Genomic DNA, 25,173 nt, shown 5'->3' on the forward strand with positions numbered 1-25,173 from the left:
GAGACAAAAAGTCGACCCGATCGTTGGTTTTGGACAGGTCTGCCCTGACCAAATTCACATCAATAAGGACCGCGTCCAATTTATGCGCCAGGGTATCAAACCGCTGACCCACCGCAGCCTTCATCGCCTCAATGGCGCCCATAACGTCTTGCAGGGTCAATTCTGACGATGGGCCCGAAACCTCTTTAGCCCTCTCAGGCGATTTATGCAAGCCACTGGGGGACCCCTTCAGCTGCGCATACCGATCCATATTGTTGGCCTGTGCATAGGATCCCCTCCGGGTTGACTTGGGTTTCGACTTGTCACCGTCTGGTCTAGTCGCCATCGTCCGGAGGCCACCAAAGTTGGCACTCGTCGAAGCCGGGGACAGGAACCAGTTGGCCCAAGTCAGTCGAACACTGCAGTCGCGGGCAGGAAGTCCATGTGTAGCCCGAAAGTCAGGCCAGACACTCCGCCGTCCGCTCTCCTCTGAAACACCGAGGTCTCTCAGCCGATCTCAAAAGGACAGACTCGAAAACGAAAGTGAAAGTGCGGGGTACGCGGCAAGTCCGGCTCAGCATGCCGCTGTTGTTCACTTCGTACCCGGGCACCCCACCAACTCGAGATCGGGACCTAGGCAACAGCAGGCCGCAATCTTCGGAGGGCGACCATTCGGGCTCCCGGCGTCCGATCTGAATTTGGAAAACGGGTGGCACCTCAGCGCGGATGCATCAGCAAAAGCCCATCAAGTTTACCAGGATTTAGTCAGGATAGACGTGGGAGGTTGCGGAGGCCCTCGAGAGCCGTAAGCCTACGCGGCCATCTTGGTTGCGCGCTAGGCTCCTCCCTCAACTGATTAGTTTTAATGATTTTTTAATTTTTTATTTCAATGATGATGGACTATGTATGTGATTATGAGTAATGTTTGTACTTTTATGGATAATGCATATCCGAATAAAGATAATGATGAAACTTCAGAAGATTGCAGTTCCCTCCTAAGCAGCCATTTTAAACCGCTTTTATCTGCATGTCCGATACAGTGTCCCGTGCAGAGATAATCAGCATCTGATGAGTCTAATGAGACAGAACTCCAACCTGATTGGAGTCTGAGGTGAAGAATTTAGTAGATGGAACAACAGTGTAAAGAGATTGCATTGTAACCTTTATTTTTTTTTTATTTATTTATTTTTATAACTTTTTATTGAAACTTTTTTTTATGATTAGCAAGACACATTAAGTTCATATTTGGTATTAATCTGGTCAACAGGCAATACACTTTAAATCATGCAGATACAGTAAATACACCTTTCTTGACGGCACAACGTATTACTACTTATGGACACGGTATTGGACTACAACTAGGATGTGCTCCCCTCCCGTCCCGGGGTGACTGCTCGGTGGGGCCTCTCTCCTCCCAGGGCGTTGCTACGTTATTTGCCCCCTCTGGTGTGTCTTGAAGCTCAAGCCCGTAGTACTTGAGCCAGGGGCGCCAATCTTAAAGAATTTCCGCGGACAACCTCTCATTCTGTAAGTCACCTGCTCGAGACCCATATACATGTCCATCCCAGTTTTCCATTCTTTGAGGGTCGGAATCTCTGGTGCTCCCCATTTCTTGGCTCTATCCCTTTTGGCCACTATCATGCCTAAATTACACAGGCGCATTGTAACCTTTCTAAACTTGCAAATTTCCCAAGTAAAGTCTCACTCACAGCCATATGTCAAAGATGCAATAAATTTAACTTTAACTATATTACGTAGTAGAGCAAGAGATTTCCCTTGTAATGCTTTTAGCAATTACCAGAGAGCGAATGTTAAGGATGCAGCTTTCAGAGTGGACATCTAGACGAACAATCCATGTGTAGCTGCTTGGCCTTTTAAGGGAAACGTTCTTATATGAGGGTTGCCGAACTGAACCACTCTGAGTCAGGGATGAAGTCACTTAAAATGAAAAAAGTTAAAAAGCAGAAATTTACAGTGACTCTTCCACCCCATTCACATATTGCAATGGAGAGACAATTTGGGGATGGAACACCATTTGTTCTGGATATCTTAATTACCATGTTGTTATACTCTACAGTCATTGGCTAATAAACAGCCAGAAGAGGTTCCGTGAGTGTATTGACCCACTGCACCATCCAGGAACTGAAATTGAATATGGAGGTCCTGGTCTATTAGTCTAGATGTACACTCTAGGCTAGGACTCTTGGGGGATTCTATGGTATTGATGAATTCCCACAATTTCTTTGAGTCTTCTGGTTGAATAAATATACATTTTTACCCATAAGGAATCATTATGGATTTGTTTTGCCGGCCAGATTAAAATGTTATGTCTTCTAGAGCCCTTTGATTTATTATGCCAAGATGAGTACCTTTGCAACGGCTAAGGGATCTTAATGCTCTGAAGGTTCTCTTCTTTGACATAAGGGTTTTAAAGAACCTTTTTCCTTTAAAGTTATAATAAGGTATTGACTTGGTACTCTTAGCTAAATCCTTTGATAGCAAATGTTTCTCAAGTGATTCAAGAAGGGCTTCCCAGGTAATAATTATTAGTCTGGGAGAGGTTGGTAAAATTGTATTTAGTTGCAAAGTTACATTTCCATTCCCTATATCTTGGACTCAAATGTAATAACCCCCTTATGTGTTTCTGCAGCTGTATATCAGTTGGTATCCATCAATGCAAAGCAGGAGGCCATTGCCTCCTGAGACTATTTAAGGAGAAAATCTGCAGAAAACTGTTGCTCTTGGGTCCACGGAGTGTTACAAAATTCTCAGTTACAGAAAGAAATCTATGGACACAAGAATAGTTCAAAGCTGCCTTTCTTGAATTGGGATCATGAATTGGACTAATGAGGATATCACCGGCAAACCTCCCTTTTAATGCTGCAAGACTTGGGCTGTTTAAGATATTCCTCAACTCTGTGACCTTAATGTCATTGCATGAGTGTGATACCTAGCACCTAAGAATGTTCCAAAATTCATTTTGGACATGATTCCAGGAATCTGTTATATTGGAAAAAGTCAAGACATAGTTCAAATCATCTGTTAAAATAATTGTAATGTTGACCTTTAGTAGCTTTGAGATAAATAACCAGGGCTTTTAGATCTTTAATATTTGCCTTTGGATGCCGGACTCCAGATTATTAAATATATTGTTTGGTAAAAAGTTAAAGGAGTTTGCTCATCCATCACTGTTATTAAAAGCACTGCTACAATGAAAAGGTTGATATCGAGCTCTTTAACTCTAAAAAGTCAAGTGTTAGAGAAAAACATTGCCTGATGTTCTCCCGTTGCTAAGTTTATTTGCTAAACGTGGGATGTAAATATTTTTTGGCCTCTGATCTCTTGAAAGCAGAGCACATCCTGCATGGTTAAAAATTCAAGCACTTCTGGATCGTCAAGAATTCAGCCTAAACTGCTCATTTTCCAGGAGCAAAAAGAAAGCTCGTGTCATCGGTATTGAGGGGTTTGAAATAATTTTGAAGTGAGGGGATTAGGTCTGAGTGGAATGATGTTGAACTGATTTGCAATTCTGATTTCACTCATAATGCTGGTGCAAGCCTCCCCAGTTATCCTGTTCATTGGTATGCACTGGTTCATGAACGGTACAAAATCTGTTTTTACCCGTGTTAAGCGTAATTGTTAATGTGGAGTAGTTTTAGTAGGCCAACAGTTTCCAGGGTAGTGAATTGATAGATGCCCTCTGCATTTGAAGAACTGTAGGATAGTGATCTTATGGGGATTGCAGTTTATCAGCCCAATCTTCCATTAGTTTTGTATCTGTTAGAACAGAGTCCCTCACCTCTGCACTTGCCCACGTAACAATAGTGAATTCATGCTTTTTATCCCAGGACACCGAACCAAACTCTACTAATAATGCCCTAGGTTTTCAAAAATGGGATAATGATGGAATTGAGTGAAGTAAGCCTATCTACTGCCTGTATTTAAAACCTCTTAAGAGCCTCAGGAAGCTTATTTTGAGCTGAAACGTTGTGTAGTGTTCCTCTAGCTTTGCCTGTGCTTTCAAAGAGTTGCTTAAACCAGAAGCCAAGGGGCGAGCTGGAGGGAATATTTACAGGCAGCGTTAGACACCTGGGTATTGGATAACTGTTTATTGGCTGTTGAAACCAACAAGAGCTGTTGAAAGGATTAATGCAGCCAACATTATGTGTTTTTCAGTTTTAAATCTTTGTGTTGACACAAAGTAATGATCAAAGGATGTGGGTGAGTAAATGTTATGAAAATTACTTTGTTTAACCAAAGGAGCTGTGTTATGTTGCTCTGCCTCTTCATGCTCACTGAAGGGAGGCTAAAAGAGCTAAGTATCTGTGGCGTTTGTTTTAATGGGAGCTTTGGAAGTCCAAGACAAATTGGTCAAAGCGCTGAGGAATTATTTACTTCATTTCGGCATGCAGTCAATGTGGATGTGCAAGAGGAAGATTTGTGCGGGTGGGCAGGTACTGCTTCTTAGCTCTCTTTAGATGTCACTACTGCTGGGCCAGTAGTGGGTAGTGAGCGAAAGAGCTCATTGTCTACAGAACCAACATTGACATTGAATGTTTTAGCAGATAGTGCAGAGTTCTTATCATAAAAGATTTGAAAAATGGGCAGGAATTTATTTTAGGTTACAGAAGAGTTGAGCTTCATCTTGAAGAATAAAACTGCCAATGTTGTCTACAATACATTCAATGTTTTGCCTTTACATTGTGTGAGAACTGGTTTAAAGCCTGAAACAACTGTTGTCGGATCATCAGGTGATTGAAGGAGTCATCAAGACCAGTCATTGAATTGTCCATCCTAGAAGTTATGGCCAAATTCAAAGTGATATTGATTGCTAGATCTTTTCTCCTCTCCAACTGCTGCAACCATATTCTCCTAGATTTGGAAGAAGTAGTGTTGTTACAGGGCAGGGGAGGATGGAGCCAGTAGGTGTCACAGCATAGCCTGTCTTCAATGTATGGATTTTAGGAAAGAGAAGTAAGCTAGCTTAGTACAAGAGAACACTCGCAATGAGATGGGTGGACCCTTCCTTAGCTTACATTACTACTTGATCTGACAAGTTTTTTTAATCTAAGGCAGCTATGTGTGTGGTTAGAGTCCGCTCTGTCAGACGATGCAAAAGAGCGAGGGCAGTAGCATTCAGAATACTCTTTATTAAACATTTTTTTTTAATCTTCTGGGATGGGGTGACTTTGACATTAATTTCTGTCTTGATGGATGGGGTTAAATGATTGTTTTGGCAAAGATGGTGAGTAAAAATATTATAAACATGTTTATCAGAGCAAGCAGGACATTAGAATAGTTAACACGGTTGCTGTTGGCAGGATGCTTCGCTAAGAGAAAAACTTTTTCTGTTCTGAATGCGCCAGTTAACTTTTGCCCTTTCCCCTACTTCATTCAGGGTGCAAATATTTGTTTTTAAATTGGCATTAAGCAGTGACAATTTAACAGCCCTAACCTGAAGGGATGTCTTGGGTAAGAGATTGCCTGGGTTTAAAGCTTCACTGCATTTGCTCAAGCACATATTTACCTTGTAAATTAAGTTATAAAAAGTTCAGTGGCTGGGTGTGCCATGATCTCCTGAAAAGTCGGACATACAGTTATTAAAGTAGCTAGATGATGGCAACCTCTGAGATTAACCCAGCATAGTGGTCTGCGTTCTGGTCAGACAGCGCAATGGTAACACATGTAGCACACTTGGTGTGCGCTGCTGCCATGCCACTTAGAATCCTTGTGATTTTATGGTAACCTCCCCTGATCAGAACTTGGCTCTGAGCATGTCTGTCACTCGCAGGTCAATCTTAACTGCCTACTCCCTTGATTCTAAAATATAAAAAATACAAGAGCTACCCAATATGCCCAACAGGAGGCTGGGTGTATGGTTATTTAAGAAGGTGGTTCACTAGATATTCAATGAAAGACATTGTTATTTATAGTACATTGCACAAGGCAGTTCCAGTCTATCATAAATAAGGCACCGGCCTCTCAATTAGCAGAAAGTTTTTTTTAATACACTTCAGTCATGGTAGAAAGGTGTTCTGTGGCCCCCTTGCTCACACAAAACAGATAACACTAATAATATGCCTATACATCGAAACAAACTAACAAAAAACACACAATATTTACGAGTTGGTTATCCTATTCAGTTTGTTTCCATAGCATCACTTACATATAGTGCGAGGGAACCTGTTTGTTGTGGTATTAAAGGTGATTTAACCTTGTATAAAAATGTCATAGTCTGGATTAAACTAAGTGTGGGATGCACAATAGGTAGGATGATAATTCCTGCAAAAACAAGGTCAAAGAAAACAAGCATTGGCATAGCCAATAGGTCTCGCCTTTGGGACCTTATAAGTGTTTAGCCATGCAACAGTTGCATAACTAAATACTTATAAGGTCCCAAAAGTGAGACCTATTGGCTATGAAAGTGATCGCGATCACGATCAAACATCAAAGCGGCCGAAAGTAATGGCGGTAAAGCGCGGCGTGCTCGCCCGCGCACATGTACTGTGGCTCTAGGCAGGCCTGGTAGCACTTTTTGGAGCCCTCTCAATAAGTCTTGCCAGACCAGCGCATGCGCTGGGTCAGGCGAGACCTAAAAACATGGTGCAGAAATGCAAAAAAACTGTGATGTACAAAAAACTACTGAGACTGTAAGACCAGAGTACTACTTGTGTAGACAGGAGCCAGAATTTCACATATGTAGGCTCCAAAACCTTTTTTTTCTTTTTCATACGTTGTCTTTCAGTACTCTCACTACTATATAAATAGACTAAATAGAGTTTGGTGTATGAGTAGCTCAAAAAGAGAGCTCAAAGTTGGATAAAAACAGGCGCCCGCAGGCATCTATTGGAAATTAGCCTCTCCTCCCCTTTCACCTATAGTTGACCAACACCCTCCTCTGATATGACCTACCAGACCAAAGACTTTCCACATCTACTAGAACTGGCTTACATTGATCTTAGGAAGGCTTCCGCAGCAGCATGCTCATCCCTTGGGTACAAGACACACACATGATGTACAGAATGTAGAACAAATCAAAACATTCACCCCCAGTTTTATATAGCCCGAACTTGAACTGGTATCTGGTATCAGAGTGCTTTATATAGGACCACTTGTGTTACATGAGGAGACGTTCATTTTTGTTAGGCATGGGGAGATTAAATGCCGCGCCTTTACAAATTTTGACCGTTCGAATAAGGTATAACCTTGGAAATTTGGGTTAGCACTTAATTGTGCAGGCCCTTCCTAATTTTGAGCACATTCCCCATGACAAATGCCACCTACTTTTTATTTGCAAATTCAACAAGACGATGGACGAAGTGCTGAAACTTTTCAACCACTCACCCCCGTCACAGATCTGAGTTTAATCCATCGTCCTTTTTTTATCACTATGCCACCCCAGTTTGGAACCGGCCATATGCAAATCAGTCCTGACCCTTTTCCTCATGGGAACAGTCCAGCCCGAACTGCCAGACCAGGTCCTCCCTGGACCGGAAACAAGCATCCTGGGACCGTTTCCATGCCACTGGAGTCAAGCTAGCCTGGCTGATGAGGTGAAACCCCCAAACCAGTCCCAGGAAACTTGTTTTGAGTCCAGTTAGAGCCTGGCCTGGCAGTTCGGGCTGGACTGTTCCCATGGAGAACAGGTTCAAGACTGATTTGGATATGGCTAGGTTTAAACTGCAATGGCATGGGGAGCAAAAAAAACCGATGGATTTAGGCCCAGATCTCTGTACCGGGTGAATGCTTGACATTGTTCAGCATTCTGTTTATCAACTGTTCTTTTTGCAACCTACTTTTTTGGGGCAGAGGGCTTCCCTCCCCAACTCTTAATATGAATTGAGCTGGAAACTTCGTTTTGTGGCTAAATTAGAATTTTTGGGAAACCCATGATGAGGCCATAGAAGAATACCCTTTTCCAGCAGTTAAGGCACCTGAATGATCCGACAATGGCTAGGCTTTGTTTTTATATCTGCTGTTGCCACCCTGTGCTTGGGCTGTATCAGTTTGGATATGATGTATAAGAGCTTTTCTTTGATCTCAGCCTTGCTGATGCTAGTTCAGTATTCTGGAGTTCTAAAACAATTCTGGCTTACCAATCTTTTCGGATAATGTCTTAAAATACTGTAGCCATGGAACATCCACGGTTCGTTTCAGCAATATACAATCTAAAACAACCAGTCTGTTTAGAAGGGCTTCCTCTCGAGTCCAAATATTATGCTCCAGTAATACAGGTTGAATCCTAATATGATCCTCTATAAAGGACACACCTAACTGTTGATGACCAAGAAATGCAGCAGAGCTCTTAAGTCTTGCATGTAACCTCCAGAAGCAGCCATTTTTGCCAGGTTGTAAGTCCCCTAGATTAGCGTACTGTGAGAAAGTGCCCTCTTTCTTGCATAGTATGTTCCCACTTTTTGCTGAATTGCTGATGTTCTTTGACTGAGTGTGCCCTGGGCTCTTGCTGATTAGGTACCCAGGGCCTATGTTCCTTCCCTAAAACTGCAGTGAAGCCTAAACCCAATCGGCATCTCTGGCCACAGGTCAGCCCCTGGTAAATGATACCACAGGTACCCAGGGCACTGTGACCAGAGAAGGCCTCTAAGGGCTGCAGCACTTATTGTGCCACCCTGACACTCACACACTGCCTTTGCAGGCTGCGTGTCTTGGTGCAGAACAATGTGAAGAGTCGACATGGCACACATCCCTGTGTGCCAACCCCACAAACCATTGCCCTGGCATACATCAGTCATCCCTCTAGCTGGGTGCCCTATGCCAGTGGTGAGGGTACAGGTGCATGAGCCCTGTACCCCCTACAGTGCCCAAATCCATTCCTGCGCACTGTAAGTGCAGTGCTGCCATTAAGAGTATATGGTGCTGGGAGTTTGTCATTACGGACTCCGCAGCACCATAATGGCTACACTGAAGACTGGGAAGTTTGGTATCAAACTTCTCAGCACATTAAACCTACACTGATGTCAGTGTGGGATTTAATGTAAAATGCACAACAGGGGGCATCTTAGAGATGCTTCCTGAAACTAGACCAACTCCTAGTGACCTGACTGAGTGGCTGCTTAGGCTGCCACCACCAGACATGTCTCTAGACCCCTGGGTCGAGAGCTTGCTGCTCTCGGGGGGGGGGGGGGGGGTTGGGGGGCCCTGAAACAATGCACATCCTGGGATGAGGTGCCAAGCCTCCTCCCCCAGGATGGTCAGGGTTCACGAAGGAGAAGCTTCAAAGGCATGCCACCTTTGTGAGCCTCTCCAGACCATTTGCTGCTTTCAGAAACTGGTCCCCACTGGTTCTACCCCCCCACTTTGGGCGGGAGAGCCGGCGGGAAAAACAAGTGAGGAAAAGAGGTGTGCCCACATCTGCCAACCCCACCCCTTAGGTCAGGGAGGCGAGGTGAAGCACAACCTCGAGTCCCCGCCATCTTGAGGATGGGGGGACTCAGCCAACCAGAGACAGGCTCCTGCCCCCCTCCCACTGGAGAATGGCAGAATAGGGGGGTACCCTCCCCAGGGAAGGGACCCATTGGTCCCTGCCCTTTACCTACCTGTAACGCCCCTAAATTTAGTATTTAGGGGGGCCACTGAACCTTCCTTCCCCAGATCCAGCCTACCTACAATAAGAAAAGGATGAAGAGCTGTGCAGAGCTAACAAAAGGACGACGCCCACTGACTTGGCCCCATTCCTAAAGGCCTGTCTCCCCTCGAACCTGCTCCAGCGAAATCCCGGCGTGTCCAGCAGCCAGCAACCTCTCAAACCCCGGAGGACCTGCCTGCCTTCACTTCCCAGACTGTTTTTCCAGCGAACACCGGACGTGTTTAAACTGCAGTTTCTGGTGCCAGCCAGAGACCGCGAATCCAGCCCACTCTGCACCCGCCAAACCCGGCCCAAGCTGGAGTGGAAAAACACCACGAGGAGGTCCCCCTGGTGATCCTGACCCGAGATCTGGCGACCCCTGACCTGCCTCAAGCCTCCAGATGACGCCTGCAGCCTCAATCCAGAGGACCCCCCTACCGCGACCAAAGCGGGTAAGAAAATCTGACGTCACAAGGCACCCCTGTACCCGACGCCCCATGGCCTTGTGTGCCCAAATCAACGGTGCCTAACCACGACATCCCAACTTACCCCTCGAAGTGGTGGTCTCACCCAGAAGATTCTCCTCCCCAAGCCTGCAGTGTTTCTTTGTCCCGGAGGTTCTCCATTGAAAACAGGGCATCCGACCTCAAAACAGCCCCTGCACCCGGCTGCCCTAGTGCCGCTGAGGGTGCACCTTTTGGTGCTACTTTGGTCCCCAACTTGCCCTGCGCTTAATCCTAGGAGCTTTGCTCTCACAACCCAGTGGCCTACTTGTCAGCAACCACCAACCGGAGGCACCCCTGTCCCCCATTGGATAACATTGGGCCTAAACACTCTGCACCCGGCCGCCCTAGTGCAGCTGAGGGTGCAACAACAGTGCATCACTGACCCTGGGAGACCCCGGAGTCTAACCCCAAAACCTTAACTCCCACAGTCGATTACTTACCTGTGAACCGTTAACCTGTTTTCCTGTGGAGTTATGAAACCTAAAAATATTCTTTAAAAATCGCACAAATAACCAAAATGTGTTTACTCACCTGTTTGCAGGAAATGTCCCAGTGCTGAATCTAGGTATCCTGCACTGAATTATAAAAGTAACGTAAAAAGTAACTTACCTGTAATTTTCTGTCGAAGCCCATTCATTTCAATGTCCTGCTCCAAAAAGTTTGTAAGTGTGGAGTTTTGAAATCAAAATTTCAAATTTCAAAGCTTTATTCGACAGCATGTCATAAAAGCATGTTTACATCCTAACAATAAATATAAATACTATTTTTAAAAACAATGTACAGTTTTTAAAATTACATTAAACCATGATGCTGGCGAATAGTTCCGATGAATTAATACCATCAATTTAAAAAACAAACCTTTATAATAAAAGTAGAATAATGACCTTAGTGTCAGATACTCATTATCCAGCTTCTAGCATTTTTAGGGTACGCAAACGTATTACCCAGGCCCACCCCAAGAATTTTGCTACAGCAATAACCAAGCATGGGGTGCAATCAGATTCGAGTATCCTTAGGGCATCCTTGTATCTACGTATTCCCAAATTTAAACATACTAGTTTTATCCACCTTCGACGTGGAATAACATACAATGGACAGACAAACAATAGATGGCCAGCATCTTCAATAAAATCTCGACAGTGAGGACAACTATTATCATGATTAGATAACCAATTTTGGGTGAATGCTTTGACAGGGAGAGACCCAATTCTAAACTGCAAATACAGTTTTCTATCAGATGGCTTCTCTATGTAATCCCAAAATGCCTCACAAGATGGAATACATTTAATGTCGAGGTATCGTCCTGTTAGATTGGAATTCTGGCCAGTGTTAAAAGCAGATGTTAAAGTCATGTCCCAGTACATTTTTTTGAGTACAGGCTTTGGAGGAAATTTTAACCCATTTGGATCATTCCATAGATGCCCCAGGTCTAGTTTTATTAACAAGTCTCTGATTTCTTTAAGCCATGCTATAGAGTGAAAATGGTCAGCCCTAATAATGTCTTTTAGGGCAGTAGCATAGTGCGCAAGTTCCGGTGTGACCATGATGCGTCGCCAATAAAGGAGTGGGCGCAATCGTGCCAAATCCTCAACTCTTTTCCTACCAAGATCATATGCTAGTGGAATCATTGGGGTACTTCGGGGAACTCCCGTTAAGCAACGTAAGAACTTATTTTCAGCTAATCTTAGTTGTTTCAGGTTGCCAAAGCCCCATAATTCCGATCCATATAGTACAGCACTAATAGCCTTCATATTGTAAATCTCTAAGGCTGGAGTGATGGGTTTAGTCAAGGATAGTTTATATTTCGAAACAATTGCTCCCGCCAACTGGTGAAATTTTAGGGCAGCCATATCAATATGGTTTGTCCATTTCATATTGTTCTGGAGGGATATCCCTTGATATGTAAATGCCTCTACTTGTTCCAGCGGGGTGCCGTTGAATTTAATAACACCTCTAAAATTGTGTCGCTTGTTTAAGCACATAAACTTTGTTTTGGAGGTGTTTATTTCAAGACCACGTTCTCGACAAAAGTCACCGAATGCATTTAGCGCCTTCTGCAGGCCGCTAGGTGTCCGTGAGACTATCAGTGTGTCGTCCGCGAACATGAGAACAGGCACGCGAGACCCAGCCAATACAGGAGCGTCTGTGGGGGAACGGCTCAGATATTCTACAATGCCATTGATAAACAGGGAGAACAACGTGGGTGCCAAGACACATCCCTGCCGAACACCACGCTCTACAGGGAATGTGTCAGTAACCTCCCCCTGCGTTCCCCACCTAATTCGTGCATAGTTGTTCTCGTGCAAGCGGACGAGTAATGTTAGCAGTTCCGGTGCTATCCCTGCTTCGTCGAGAACCCTCCATAGTTTGGTGCGAGGCACTAGATCAAATGCGGATTTTAAGTCTATAAAAACCGCATAAAGGGTCCCATTGGTTAGCTTTACATTCCTCCAATAGAGTGCTAGAAAGTAAAATACCTGGTCAACCGAGCTAGTACATGGTCTAAACCCAGCCTGGAATGGGGACAAAATGTTGTTTTCTTCAATCCAGGTATGTAGTTTATTTTGTACTAATCGACCTATCAGTTTCTGAGCAGAATCAATGAGACTGATAGGTCTATAGTTACTGGGTAACGATTTGTCCCCTTTTTTGAAAACTGGGATTATTTCAGCCCCTTTCCATGAGGGGGGTACGGGCGCCCCCATAGCTATAGAATTTGCTAGGTATTGAAAGTACTGACACCAGGATGATCTATCAGTTAAAAATACATCCGCAGGTATCCCGTCCATCCCGGGGGCGCGGCCCCTGGTTATACAGTCTAAGGCTAGATTTACATCTTTGATCGTGAACACCTGCGTATGAAAATAAATAGCCGGAGGGGGTGGGTGCTCACCTTCTCGCGAGACTGAAGCATATTGTGGTTTGAAAAAATCAACCTATTGGTTTATTGCCACATTTATTTTGGGGAGATGGTGCAACCCCGCCTCTATCCCACTTCACTATCGCCCAAAACTTCTTTTGATCCTTGGACAAACAAGCAGTTTTCAAATCCTGCCAGTGATCCTCATCCCATTCCTTCTTTGCCACTAGCTGTGTGTGTTTATATAGCTTTCTAGCAGATCTCACATTTTCCATATTTTTCGATCTAAGGGCCAAACTTAAACTCTGGCGAGCTGTTCTACAGGATTTGTTGAACCATCCGCCATAAGTTGTTTGCCCTTATTAGATTTCTCACCCACTAGTGGTTTTTTAAAGAATTTTTGGAGATTTAGAAAAAAAAGTGGTATGGACCTCATCCATTGATGAAAATTTTTTATTGCCAGTCGTTTGTGTATTCAATTTAGCCACTTCATCAGTTACCACTTTTTTAAGATCTTCTAGTTCCTCAGGCTTCTCTATGAATCTACCCCATTTAACATGCCTCATGTTGTTTGATGCGACAACATCCAGGCTGATTTTCCCACCATTGATTTCAGGTTCTATGGGCTCATTGGAGGTTTGTAGTTCCAAGCACAGGGCGTTATGATCACTATCTTCTCGTGCGATTATGGTCATATCGTTCAATCTTGCCCAAATCCTTATATCCACTAGAAAATAATCAATACGACTAGTGGATCTGCCATTGTCAAACGTATTTGCGCCCTGGCGATCTGACCGAGTACGTCCATTAGCAGCTCTGAGCCCTCTCTCTAAACAGAGTGCTTTGAGTTGGATGGCCGCGGCAGTCCACCTCTTAACCGGGGGTAGATCCAGCTGGGGAACCCCCCACCTACTATCCTCTTCTTCTGCTAGAAACTGATCCTCCGAGCCAAGAGGCTCGAACGTCGTGTTAAAGTCTCCACCCACTACAATAGGCTTCTCCGATGGTAATACAGAAAGGTGATGGTCTAAGGCGGATATCACATCAGATGAGGTGCCTCCAACCGTCCCTCTAGCATAGATATTTGTTATAACCACTCCCTGGTCATTAGGCCAGGTGATATTTAATGACAGGATGTCGCTAGATTGAAGACTATGTTGGTCGATCTTACAGCGTAGGGATTGGCGGATCCAAATTATCAAGCCTCCTGAGGGACGACCTTTAGTTTTTTTAGTAGCAGGTACATAGAAGTTAAGGAAACCCAAACGATAAACCGGGTCCGTTGACCATGACTCTTGGAATAAGATTATGTCGAACTGGTCGACAAAGATGTGCCACTCAGGACAGTGCATTTTATTGCCAATTCCTGCAAGATTCCAGGATAAGACGGACAGATGTGACGCGGGTTTAAAAGGACTAGTAAACTCATTTAACGTTGGTGAGCTTTGAGTCTCACCTCCAATCCTATTCACATAATCAACACTACTGCTTGGGATGCCTAATGATTCATTTATTGGTGCCTGGAGTACAATATCTCCGGATCCTAGATGGATGGGTAATGTTGATCTATAAAGTTCCTTTACAATGGGCTGGGTACAACTGGGGTTGCTTATTTCAATACAGTCTTTACAACTGGCTGACACTATAGGGATAGATAAAGTATCGTGCAAAGTTGATACAATATCCTCAAATCTAACATTCCCATCAAGTCAATCACAGTCGTTCAGATCTGACAGAACCCCAAATCTATTTTCTATGTTGATGTTCCACATCCTAGTGAGGTCACTCCCACCCCCTATACTAGGCAATGGGGTCCGCCCTTTCCTCACTGTCGCTTGATTTACCTCCCATTTCTTTTTACAATAGAAAAATTTAAGTGTTAAGGGAATGATAGTGCCATGTCTCTGTTGTGGGGGAAATATATTATACAGGACATTAGGGAGGACAGCTGGGTTAGAAAAGTTGATAACCACACAATCCCCAGCATACTTTTTAGGATCATGGCCTAACCATGAGACCCTTCTTGCCATGATAATTTCGCCAGCTAGTTGTCTCGCTCCCCAAGGAGACATCCTCATATTTTTTATCAACCAGTGTAGAGATTTACTAATAAGAGAAGATGTAGTTTCTATTTTGTCAGGTGGTAAAATAGGTACATTGACAAGAACCAATGTGGTAGGAAGGGCCTCAACAATACATTGGAACTGATCATTCGCTGGGCGTTGAGCAAGTCGGTCAATAGGAGGGCCTGGTTTAAATGCCTTCTGGGAATTCTCGTCAGTTGTAGATTGCAAAAGTGGAGGATTCACTATCTCTTTTTGTGTAACCCTTCCCTCCCCTCTATCAGGTAGTGCTGTCAGGGTACGGCGGCTTAATGCCGAAGGCTCAACTCTAGGCACTTCTTCTACGGGTCTATTTAGTAAGGAACTTAATCTGGCTACCTCTGTCATTAATTTATCAATTCTGGCTACCAGAGGAGTAATAACACTCTCAATTTTAGTATCAATCATATTTGCTATTTTCTTGGACAATTCTTTCTCAGAATATTTAGCAATTTGAAACTCTGGTGCCTCAGCTTTTCTCGCGATTTTAGGTGCAGAGGTTGCCTTTTTTTTCCCTGGGCGGGAACCATTACTTCTAGCCTGAGTTTTCCTACAGGCTCTAACTTGCCTGGTTCTAGGAGGAGGGATGGAAGAATCGGAATCAACTAATTCGGTGTCCATGTGCAAATCTACATCAAGAATAGGTTGTGAGGTAACTGTTGGATGGACACTTGATTCAAGAATATCACTCACTAAAACATCAGTTTCAATTGGGGTGCTAGTATTAACCAATGAAGGAGAAGCCAACAGCGAATCAGACAAGGGTGCTGGCAAAGGAGAATTTTGAGGAGAATTTTGAGAGCAGTTTAACCCCAGTGAAGCCCTCCTGTCGTTATTAATTTTACTAACAATCTGCACCATATAATTGTCCATAATGTTCACACTTGCTGACTTTTTCGATTTTGGCATTTTACCACACAGCTATGACAAGTATACTAATAGTTCACAGCGGCTTGATATCAGCTATAAGTAGTTCAATTAGCAATGGAGCCCAACGAGCCAGAGATCAGTAAAACACTCACTCAGTCACTTTCAGGGGAGAAAAGGTCCGTCCCGTCCTCGGACGGCCCGCCCTTTGCCCGGGCTTAGCCCGGCGCCGACCCGCGCGCGATCCCGCGAAGATTTATGCGCGAAGATTTATGCGCCTTCAAGCGCGCTTCCGATGACGTGGGCGGGTTCGTCCCGCAAGGGTTGCTGGGAACTGTAGTTTCCCTGCACACAGCGGCCGTGTAGATGGTAGGTGCGGCAGCGGCAGGGAAACACCGAATTGCACTAGTGTGGTCGTCCTCTGATGCAGGTAAAAGTAACGTGGCACAGGGAGCAGGTAAGCTGTGAAACTGCTTCGTGAAAAGACACCCCCGCTCTGCCGGGGCTCCCGTTGGATTTATGCGCCTTCAAGCGCGCTTCCGATGACGTCGGCGGGTTCGTCCCGCAAGGGTTGCTGGGAACTGTAGTTTCCCTGCACACAGCGGCCGTGTAGATGGTAGGTGCGGCAGCGGCAGGGAAACACTGAATTGCACTAGTGTGGTCGTCCTCTGATGCAGGTAAAAGTAACGTGGCACAGGGAGCAGGTAGGCTGTGAAACTGCTTCGTGAAAAGACACCCCCGCTCTGCCGGGGCTCCCGTTAGATTTATGCGCCTTCAAGCGCGCTTCCGATGACGTGGGCGGGTTCGTCCCGCAAGGGTTGCTGGGAACTGTAGTTTCCCTGCACACAGCGGCCGTGTAGATGGTAGGTGCGGCAGCGGCAGGGAAACACCGAATTGCACTAGTGTGGTCGTCCTCTGATGCAGGTAAAAGTAACGTGGCACAGGGAGCAGGTAGGCTGTGAAACTGCTTCGTGAAAAGACACCCCTCTTTCTGAAATCTGAAAATATTCTTTAAAAATCATGCGAATAACCAAAATGTAATTACTTACCTGTTTCTAGGAAATGTCCCAGTGCTAAATCTAGGTATCCTGCACTGAGTTAGAAAAGTAACGTAAAAAGTAACTTGCCTGCAATTTACTGAAAAAGCCTATTCATTCCAATGTACTGTATTTGCTAAGTGTTGCATACGAGTGCTGCCCTGTAAATCAAACAAAGTACAAGTTCTATTGCATTTTCAAACTTTCCTATATCCAGTAACTTATTACTGAAAAGTATTTAATGCTTACCTGTACCAGGCCTGCTTGGTTCTAAAAATAAACAGTATATTTTTATACCACAGCAATTGGCCTAGAGTTCAGTTCTTGAGTGTGTGAATTCATTTGCTGACTGAGTGGGTACATCAAATGCTTAACACTGTCCTATGATACTGCCTTACTGCTCGACCAAGCTACCATTATTAGAGAGTAAGGTTCTATCTAACTTCAACCTCTGCCTACCTCTGGGGACACCTGGACTCTATACACACTATACCTCATTTTGGTGTAGTATAAATGAAGCCCGTTTCTTACACGTACCCCCAAACTTCTGCCCTGTACATTGCTCTTGAATTACACTTAGCCTTATAAATGGTGCCCATCGCTTTCAGTGACTTCTGCTGCGAAATTAAATAAGGCCACCAGAGAACGTGTATATTTGAGTTTCCTCGCCATTGTAAATTGTTTACAAGACCCTAGGAGGTCGAACAGTACCCCCAAATATGAGAAAGTGGTACTTTTAGACAATTGGTGCTTCCCCACTTTAAAGTGGCGGGGTATATCTACCACACTTCATAATTAATTTCGCCCAAGTTTGGCCTCAAATCTATGTCTGCCATAAAAACCACAAGTGTTAATTAGCCGCTGCAGTCCAGCAGTAGCTTTATCCTAAGTCTCCTCATATTACGCCCAAGAGTGTTTTCTTAGTCTGCCGAACTTTGACATCAAAGGAGGAGCTCATCCTCGCTGCTTTAAAATCATTTATCTGCTCCTTCATCATCCGAAAGTAATTGATTCCACCTCCTTCACTCTGGAAGATGACGACTCGCATTCTCTTTTCACCATACCCTCTAGGGAGTAGAGTTAGGTACACCTAGAGAGCACTGGGGATTGCTTTTACTAGTCCCCGAGCAGTCGTACTGCAATTGGGTTACCACCTTTCCTCCGCCAGACATTACCCAAGCTAGACTACATAGCACTCCTTTTTGTTTTGTTTTCTTAGGTGATGGGTGATTTCCAAAGGCATAAAGTGATTCATTGGTAATAATTACAGGTTCCAAGGCACCACATGGATTCGTATTTGTGCTAGTAACAATCACATTGTCTACAGCGATAGATACAGTGTGTGTGTTTTTTTTGGTGGGGATTATATCCCTAACAGACTGTTGTACTGCACTCAGTCTTTCTTCGGCGTTTGAGATTTCCTTCTCCATCAAACCCATTTCATTAGTAAGAAAGTTTATTAATGCACCACCGGGTTTGCAGGGCCTATTCCATAACAAAGGCCCAATGTTAACAGTGAAGACTGAGACACAGAGACTTAAGAATCACAGGCTAAGAGGGGGAGCCAGCCTAGCCCATCATCCTCTGGGCTCAGGCGGGCCCGCTCTTGGTCCAGTCGTGGCTCTGGTCGGGCGAATCCTGTGCAGCTGGTGTAGAAGGTGCGTTTAAAGTGCTGCAATCACTGGGCCCAGTCTCCTCCTGGAGACCGAAAGCCAGGGCAGTATGGTCCCTGGCAAAAGGCTAACTCTCTAGAAGTTGAGTCCAGTTAAATCAAGATACTAAGTTGGTATTTATTTAAATTTAGCATTAATGTTGAGTTACTCTAAAATCTGGTAATCTTGTATTTTTGTTCTAAATGTAGACAATTTTTGTTAACCAAGGCATACCCTCCAATGAGTTTCTGTTAATCTTATAGCTTTACAGAGGCGGTTTTGGTGCTTTTACCTTTTTGACTTGTATCACTCTTAAGCATTTGTTCATCTGAATTTCTTGGGGAAAAAGTCGGTGGATTTGAAGATTGCAGTATTTCACTGGGGTACTCCGATCCAAACACCTGCTTCGGTCAGGGGTATTTGGTCTGTCTTGTGGCTAGCACTTCTTTTGCTGAGTATATGACTGTGGTAGACCAGCTTATGTGATAAAGATGGGAAACGTGTGACTAATGTGTTATACTTGCAGGTGAATGATTAGCGCACGTCTTGGCCTGTGTGTCACTCTGCTCCCGGTGCTGTGAAGGGAGAATAACCGGAAATAGAAGGAGCTGTGGAGTATGCCATATGATATCCTGGACCAGGGTCATAGTGTTATATCCTCCAGAAAGTCTGACAATATGATTGAGTGGATGGTCCTGACTTGTCTTCAGTACCATGATAGAAATAACTTTCATTAAAAGAGGGAAAATAGTGCCTGGGAAGTGTTTTCTTCCCCCTCCTGCCATTTACATGCTACCTTTTACTTTTTTTCTATAACTCCTATTCTTTGTTCCCTTTCTTGTTTTATGTTAATCCCACTTCTCCCTGCTCTGCCTAGGTGGTCACACAACAGACAGTTCGGGTTCTCATCCTGGTCCCTACGAAGGAGCTGGGTCAGCAGGTTCAGCAGATGATTCGTCAGCTGACTCAATACTGTGCCCGGGACGTGCGGGTGGCTGATGTGTCGGGTCAGGTTGACCTTTCTGCACAGAGGTAGGTTTCTGCAGCATGCACTCCTGTGTTGAGCTGTGGGGAATTTTTGGCATATTAATCCTATATGATTGTTGTCTAAGATAGCCTTCTTTGAGTTTTCTTAACATTCAACCACCTAAAAACATTTAGTTTTGCTTCTTATCTAGCCACTCTTAAGTTACCATCACCATCGTCTGGAATGTATTCTCTCCCCCCCACCTCTAAGATTTGAAGAATCCTCCGAGATATTCATGAAAGGACTGAAACCATTACCACCGTCTAAAATGAACCTCTCTCCTCCACCTCTAAGACTTGTAGAATGCGTCCTGAGATTCATGAAAGGACTAAAAACCAACCTGTTGTGATCCTTGCACACCTTAGAGTGACCCCTATCAGCTGCCAATGCTGAACCTCTCCAGAGTAGAAGCCTCTTACCAAGAGGACAGGCTTTGTCAACTGTCTTCCACTCATCAACTCCTTTATTGTTGTTTCCAATGGCTGAAAAGGTTATGTGCTGCTGGGAACCCCCCTCCCCCTCAAAAAGTGCTGAGCCCTTTTATGGCTAATTGGGGAAGTTTACACTTAGATCTTCATAGTTTGTTTTAATCCTAAGGTATCCAATCCAAAATAGTCCTTTTTTCCAACATCCTGGGATTCTAAAGGTACCCAGGGATTATAGATTCCCCTGTAGGGTACAGAGAAAATAGGCAACATATAGCTAATATTTGAATTTTGGGGGCAAAAATAGGTAAAAAGTGCTCCACATAAGTGTGGTTTTTTTTTCTTACTAAAAGTGGCATCAACGAATGGTTTGCTGTGCTAAAGTCACCATCTTCAAAGCTTTTGGGAACATGCAGAGCTGAATGGAAAAAACCTGTTTATTTATTTTTTCCACACTTTTGACATTTTTCAAAGAAGTAGCCCTTTTTTCCTATATTTTTGTGCTCTTGACTTACTTCCACTTTGTGGGGGAAACCACTGTGAAACCCATGAGTGATCCAGAGAAGCTATACTGAAAAGTAGACAAAATTCCGAATTCAGCAAGGGTTCATATGAGTAGAACCCTCAAGGTTTTCCCAAAGAAACTGATGAAATAAAGACCTATTGAAAATGAATAAGAAAAAACTGCGATTTGTGACAACTTTTTCATCTGTAACTTTTTTTCACGATTGCTGACTTACAAAAGCAATATACCTTTCTGATGGACGCTTCTGGTTGCGGGATGTATAGGGTTTTTAGGCTCTCCAAAACCATACAATGGTTTTTTATTGCGTAATGAGTATAGTAGACCACTTCATATGGTGAAATATGTAGAGTGGAAAACCGGTATCAAGGAGACCTATGTATATCTGAAATGGGCACAAGATGTGTAGTAAAGAAGTAGTGGTTATTTGTTCATCTTTGAATTTGTTGGTACCCGTACTAGTTTTAGTGGGTATTTTTCAAAATGTCTTCTTTCTTACACGCTGACTTACATTTGGAAATCACAAATGCTGCAAAATCCAATCGGTAATAACAAATGTTCCACTGTTCTACGCTCCCACATGTTGGCAATACAATTGGTACTTCACTTGTGTGGGTAGGCGTAGTGCTCTCGATAGAAAACACCCCAAAACGCAACATTGATGCATCCCATTTTTCGACTGAAAACTGACGCTTTTCACAATGTGGAGGGTTGTGGATTTTGGGCCCTAGCTCAGCCGGCACCTAGGAAACCTTGCACATTTTTAAAAACTAGATGCCTGGGGGAATCCAAGGTGGCTGTCACCAGTTTTTTTTATACCCAGAATCCCTTGCAAATGTATCCAAAAATAAAAATGTTCCTCACATTTCTGTGATAAGTTCTGGAACCTGCGGGGAGCAACAAACTTCCTTCCACCCTGCATTCCCCCCAAGTCTCCCAATAACGAGCATTGAAAATGCAATAGGCCTTGCCTTTTATTAAGTTAAAGCCATTTGCTTTGCTAATGGTATTATATAGCAAAGCAAATGGCTTTAACTTAATAAAAGGCGAGGCCTATTGCATTTTCAATGCTTGTCTTTCTAATGTTCCCTCTTTTCTTTCCACTACCTTCGTGCCCTCTCTTTCTCAGTCTCTCCCTCCCTCCCTCCCTCGCTCTCTTATATACTGTCTCTCTGCATGGACTCTCTCTCTTCCCTGGTTTTGATCTCTACCATGTCTCTCGTTCGCTCTCTCTCTCTCTTCTCTCCCGCTCTCTCAACCCCCACCCCTTTGTATTTTATGTGTGAATTTTGTTGTTTCTCTCCAGTATCAGGGAAGGCTTCTGTTTCATATGCAATTGTATTTATGGCCCGCTTTTCGAGATATTTTAACAGAGTAAGCCATGCTTAGTTGGGGGTATACGTGTCGTGCACATGCGTGTCCGTCAGAACAGCGTCACCCTTTAAGAAACCGGAGTGGTGAGAAGTCTATCAAATTGAATAGTGTTAACGCGTTGTCCCTTTCCTGTTTGATTTAATTAAAAAGTGCACGCTTCTATAAATTACAATCTGATAAGTGTTCGGGTGACAGAATCAGACTCCCCTCCTCCCCACCAAGCAACCCCACGCCCCCTCCGCACAGGGGTTTCCCACGGATTGACAGGGCTCCTTCCCCTGGACAGACTCCCGTCCCTTCTAAATTAACTCTGGCTCAAGCCTTTGAACTCGCCGTCTATCCATTAATTTGTCTACGTGGAAAAGCGCTCTGCTCCCTCCATGTTTAATCCGAGGCAGCCCCCATTCATCCCCACCCCCCTTAAACCCCCGGCGTACACACACACTAGCCATCTCTCTCATACTGAATACAGACACATCGTACCCCAAATGTGAGCAGTAGACGTCTGAAAAAAAGCTGAAATCCCCATAACGGCAGCACAAACAGAAGATTTTGCAGCGTTCAGGAAGCGTGTTGCACATAAATTGTCTCAGTTTTTTACCTTCTGTGCCATTTAAAGCTTGTCACCCCAATAAAACCCCCATCTTCTACACCGCGGTCGCAAATTATCAATGCATACGGTTTATGACGTTCCCAGAAAAAGCTCCCACGAAAATGATAGGTAACAACTCGAAACGTCCTAAGCTAATCACACCCCCAGGGATTCCACAATATTTTGAATTTTGCGCTCATAAATCATCTTTTAAATATAGTTCTAGATATCAGTGGCTTGCAAGTGCAGTAAAACGCGATTTGTCGCTGGGTGACTGCACTTCTGAAAAACCTCATTAACTCCAGCACAACACAGTTCTGCACCCGGTGTGTCGTTTTCTTCTGCATTGCAGCATTTGGGATTAACACCTCGTTACAAAAAACCCCGGAAAAACGGTGTCAGTGTGAAAACGGCGGCCCCCATGCACGAGCCCCGCTCTCTTACCTGCAGGACGTGGACGCCGCCGGAGAGCTGGGCAGTCCATCCCGGTCGCCGCGCTTCCTTCCCTTGTGGAGGGAGAGTCAACACATACAAGCTGGCAGCAGCCAGCAGTGTGTGCTTTCCAGCTGTTAATGGGTTTGGTCAGGTGATCGGTGACCTTGGCAGAACAGCAAATAGCGTTTTTCTTACAGCAAAGTAGGCAAATGGGAACGTTTAGGAAATAATTTTCTGCAAAACCGATGCTCCGCGTTCAGCACCCGCCTCTATACAAGTGATCTGTCCCTCCGATGACCCGCTCTCCCTCCCGCACAGGCGCCTGCAGAGCCCCCACTGCTCCCCAGTCCACTTTCACTTTTTACAAAAGCTTTTCTTGTCAGTTCAGTTCAGTTCATTAAGTCTTTATTTCGATTATAAAACCATAAGACATTAGAATTAAGCAAGTTAAAAATACTTAGTTAAAAAATGGTTGAGTCCCACGATATGGGGGGCATGGAATAAATATAGTGGAAACATTTGTGAACCCCCCGAAGCGGAAGAGGACTTAGATGATGAAAGTGGATAAGAGCTGGAGCTGTAGTGTGGGGACAGGTGTAAGCCAAAGGCCGGATGTAGGACTTTACAAAACCAAGTGTTATCATTTGCATTACTGTCACGAAATGGTTTATATGTATTTGTATCGATATGTCAGAAAGATATGTGCCTTGAATGTGAAAATAATAAACACAGTTTAAAAAAAAATAAAAAAAAATGGTTGTCAAGACAGAAATAGCATTATTGTTAAACAATCGCAGTAAGAGGTTTAAAATAAGATAATAATCCAACAGATCAACAAACTCTGGTAAAGAACAATTCATTATGAGAATGGGATTTAGAATATGTCCGCATAGCTTTGGTTGGTTAGAAAAAAGAAAGTGGTAAAACCAGGCAGATATAGCAGTCTTGAAAGATAAAAGGCTACCCCGGTCATTCATAAGATCAATAGCCCTACCTCAAGACTCAACAGGGTAGCAAGTTCAAAACTGCCTCGCATCCCACAAAATTAGGGCAAAACAGGTTAGGACAGGTCAGAACAGTAGGCCCTTAATTTTTTGGCCCGTATCGCCCATGCCCAACTCAGGAATTTTGCCATGGCAATAACGATGGATTCCTGAGTGCATGTGTGTGGTATTCTCAGGGCCTCTTTAGCAGCTCTCGTGCCAAGGGTGTTACAGATGGGTTTAAGCCATTTCAACCTTGGTAGCCTATAGGCCGGGCAAACAAATAGGATATGGGCGATTGATTCAGACTGTGCTATAACACATCGGGCACAATTCTGTCGTTGGCTTGGACCATCTGCTTGAGAAAGCTCTAGTCGGAAGGGAACCTACCCTAAACTGGTGGTAGAGCTTCCTGTCCATTGGTTTTAGAATAAAATCCCAATATGGTTCAAAACCGAGCTCATGTTTAATCGAATGAAAATCCATGGTTAAAGTTGGCCTTGTGATGGAAGAAAAGCGCTTCGTCTTGTAACCTGCTTTAAGCTCTGTTTTTTTTTGGTTTTTTTTTTTGTCGGCAACGAAAGCTTTTCTGGGTTATCCCACAATGTACTCATTCCCATTTCTAGCAGTTTTTTTTTTAATATACTGAAGCCACTTGATCTTACTTAAACACCCTACCCCCCTAAAGTCCGAAAGGGCTTTGGCATACAAAGAGAGCTCGGGGGTAGCCCAAAGCCTTCTCCACAGGGCTATAGGCCTGAATTGAGCCAGATCCTCGATGCAGAAACATCGCAGGTCCAAAAATAAGGGCACCAATGGATTGCAGCAGACCAGTTAATGCCCTCATGAATTTATTTTGAGCAATAACCAGGGGGTTAATGTCCTCATGGCCCCACAATTCAGCGGCATATAAAATTGCACTAGCAACTTTGGAGTTGTATATTTTAAGGGCGGGAGCTATGGGTTTGGTGAAAGAAAGCCTATGCTCTTTTAAAAGAGCCCCAGCCAGCTGCACATGCTTCAAAGCAAGCATGTCGATCTGAGGCTTCCTATGTAGCTTTTCTTGTCTTTATGGGGCCATATGTTTGAAACACATGGCCCCATAAAGATAAGATAAAAGCTTTTACCACAAACGTAAAGGAACCGAGCCAGTCCAACTGGGACGGCTCTAAAAGAGAAAAGTGTACGTCACTAGACGCTCTTTTCCAGTGGCTGGCCACCGTTT

The 25,173-nt window shown here is 44.2% G+C and overlaps 1 protein-coding gene across 1 annotated transcript in view; it reads left to right on the top strand.

Moving 5' to 3' along the window:
- Window positions 1-25,173, top strand: part of DDX56 (DEAD-box helicase 56) — a 127,293-nt gene that overhangs the window by 17,638 nt on the left and 84,482 nt on the right. Inside the window, exon 3 of the mRNA XM_085636089.1 lies at window positions 19,467-19,621. Within this exon, the coding sequence (XP_085492215.1) occupies window positions 19,467-19,621 (155 nt within the window). The remainder of the gene's footprint in view (window positions 1-19,466; window positions 19,622-25,173) is intronic.

The sequence above is a fragment of the Triturus cristatus genome, chromosome 11 (genome assembly GCF_964204655.1).
Source record: "Triturus cristatus chromosome 11, aTriCri1.1, whole genome shotgun sequence".
In the NCBI taxonomy this organism is placed as follows: domain Eukaryota; kingdom Metazoa; phylum Chordata; class Amphibia; order Caudata; family Salamandridae; genus Triturus; species Triturus cristatus.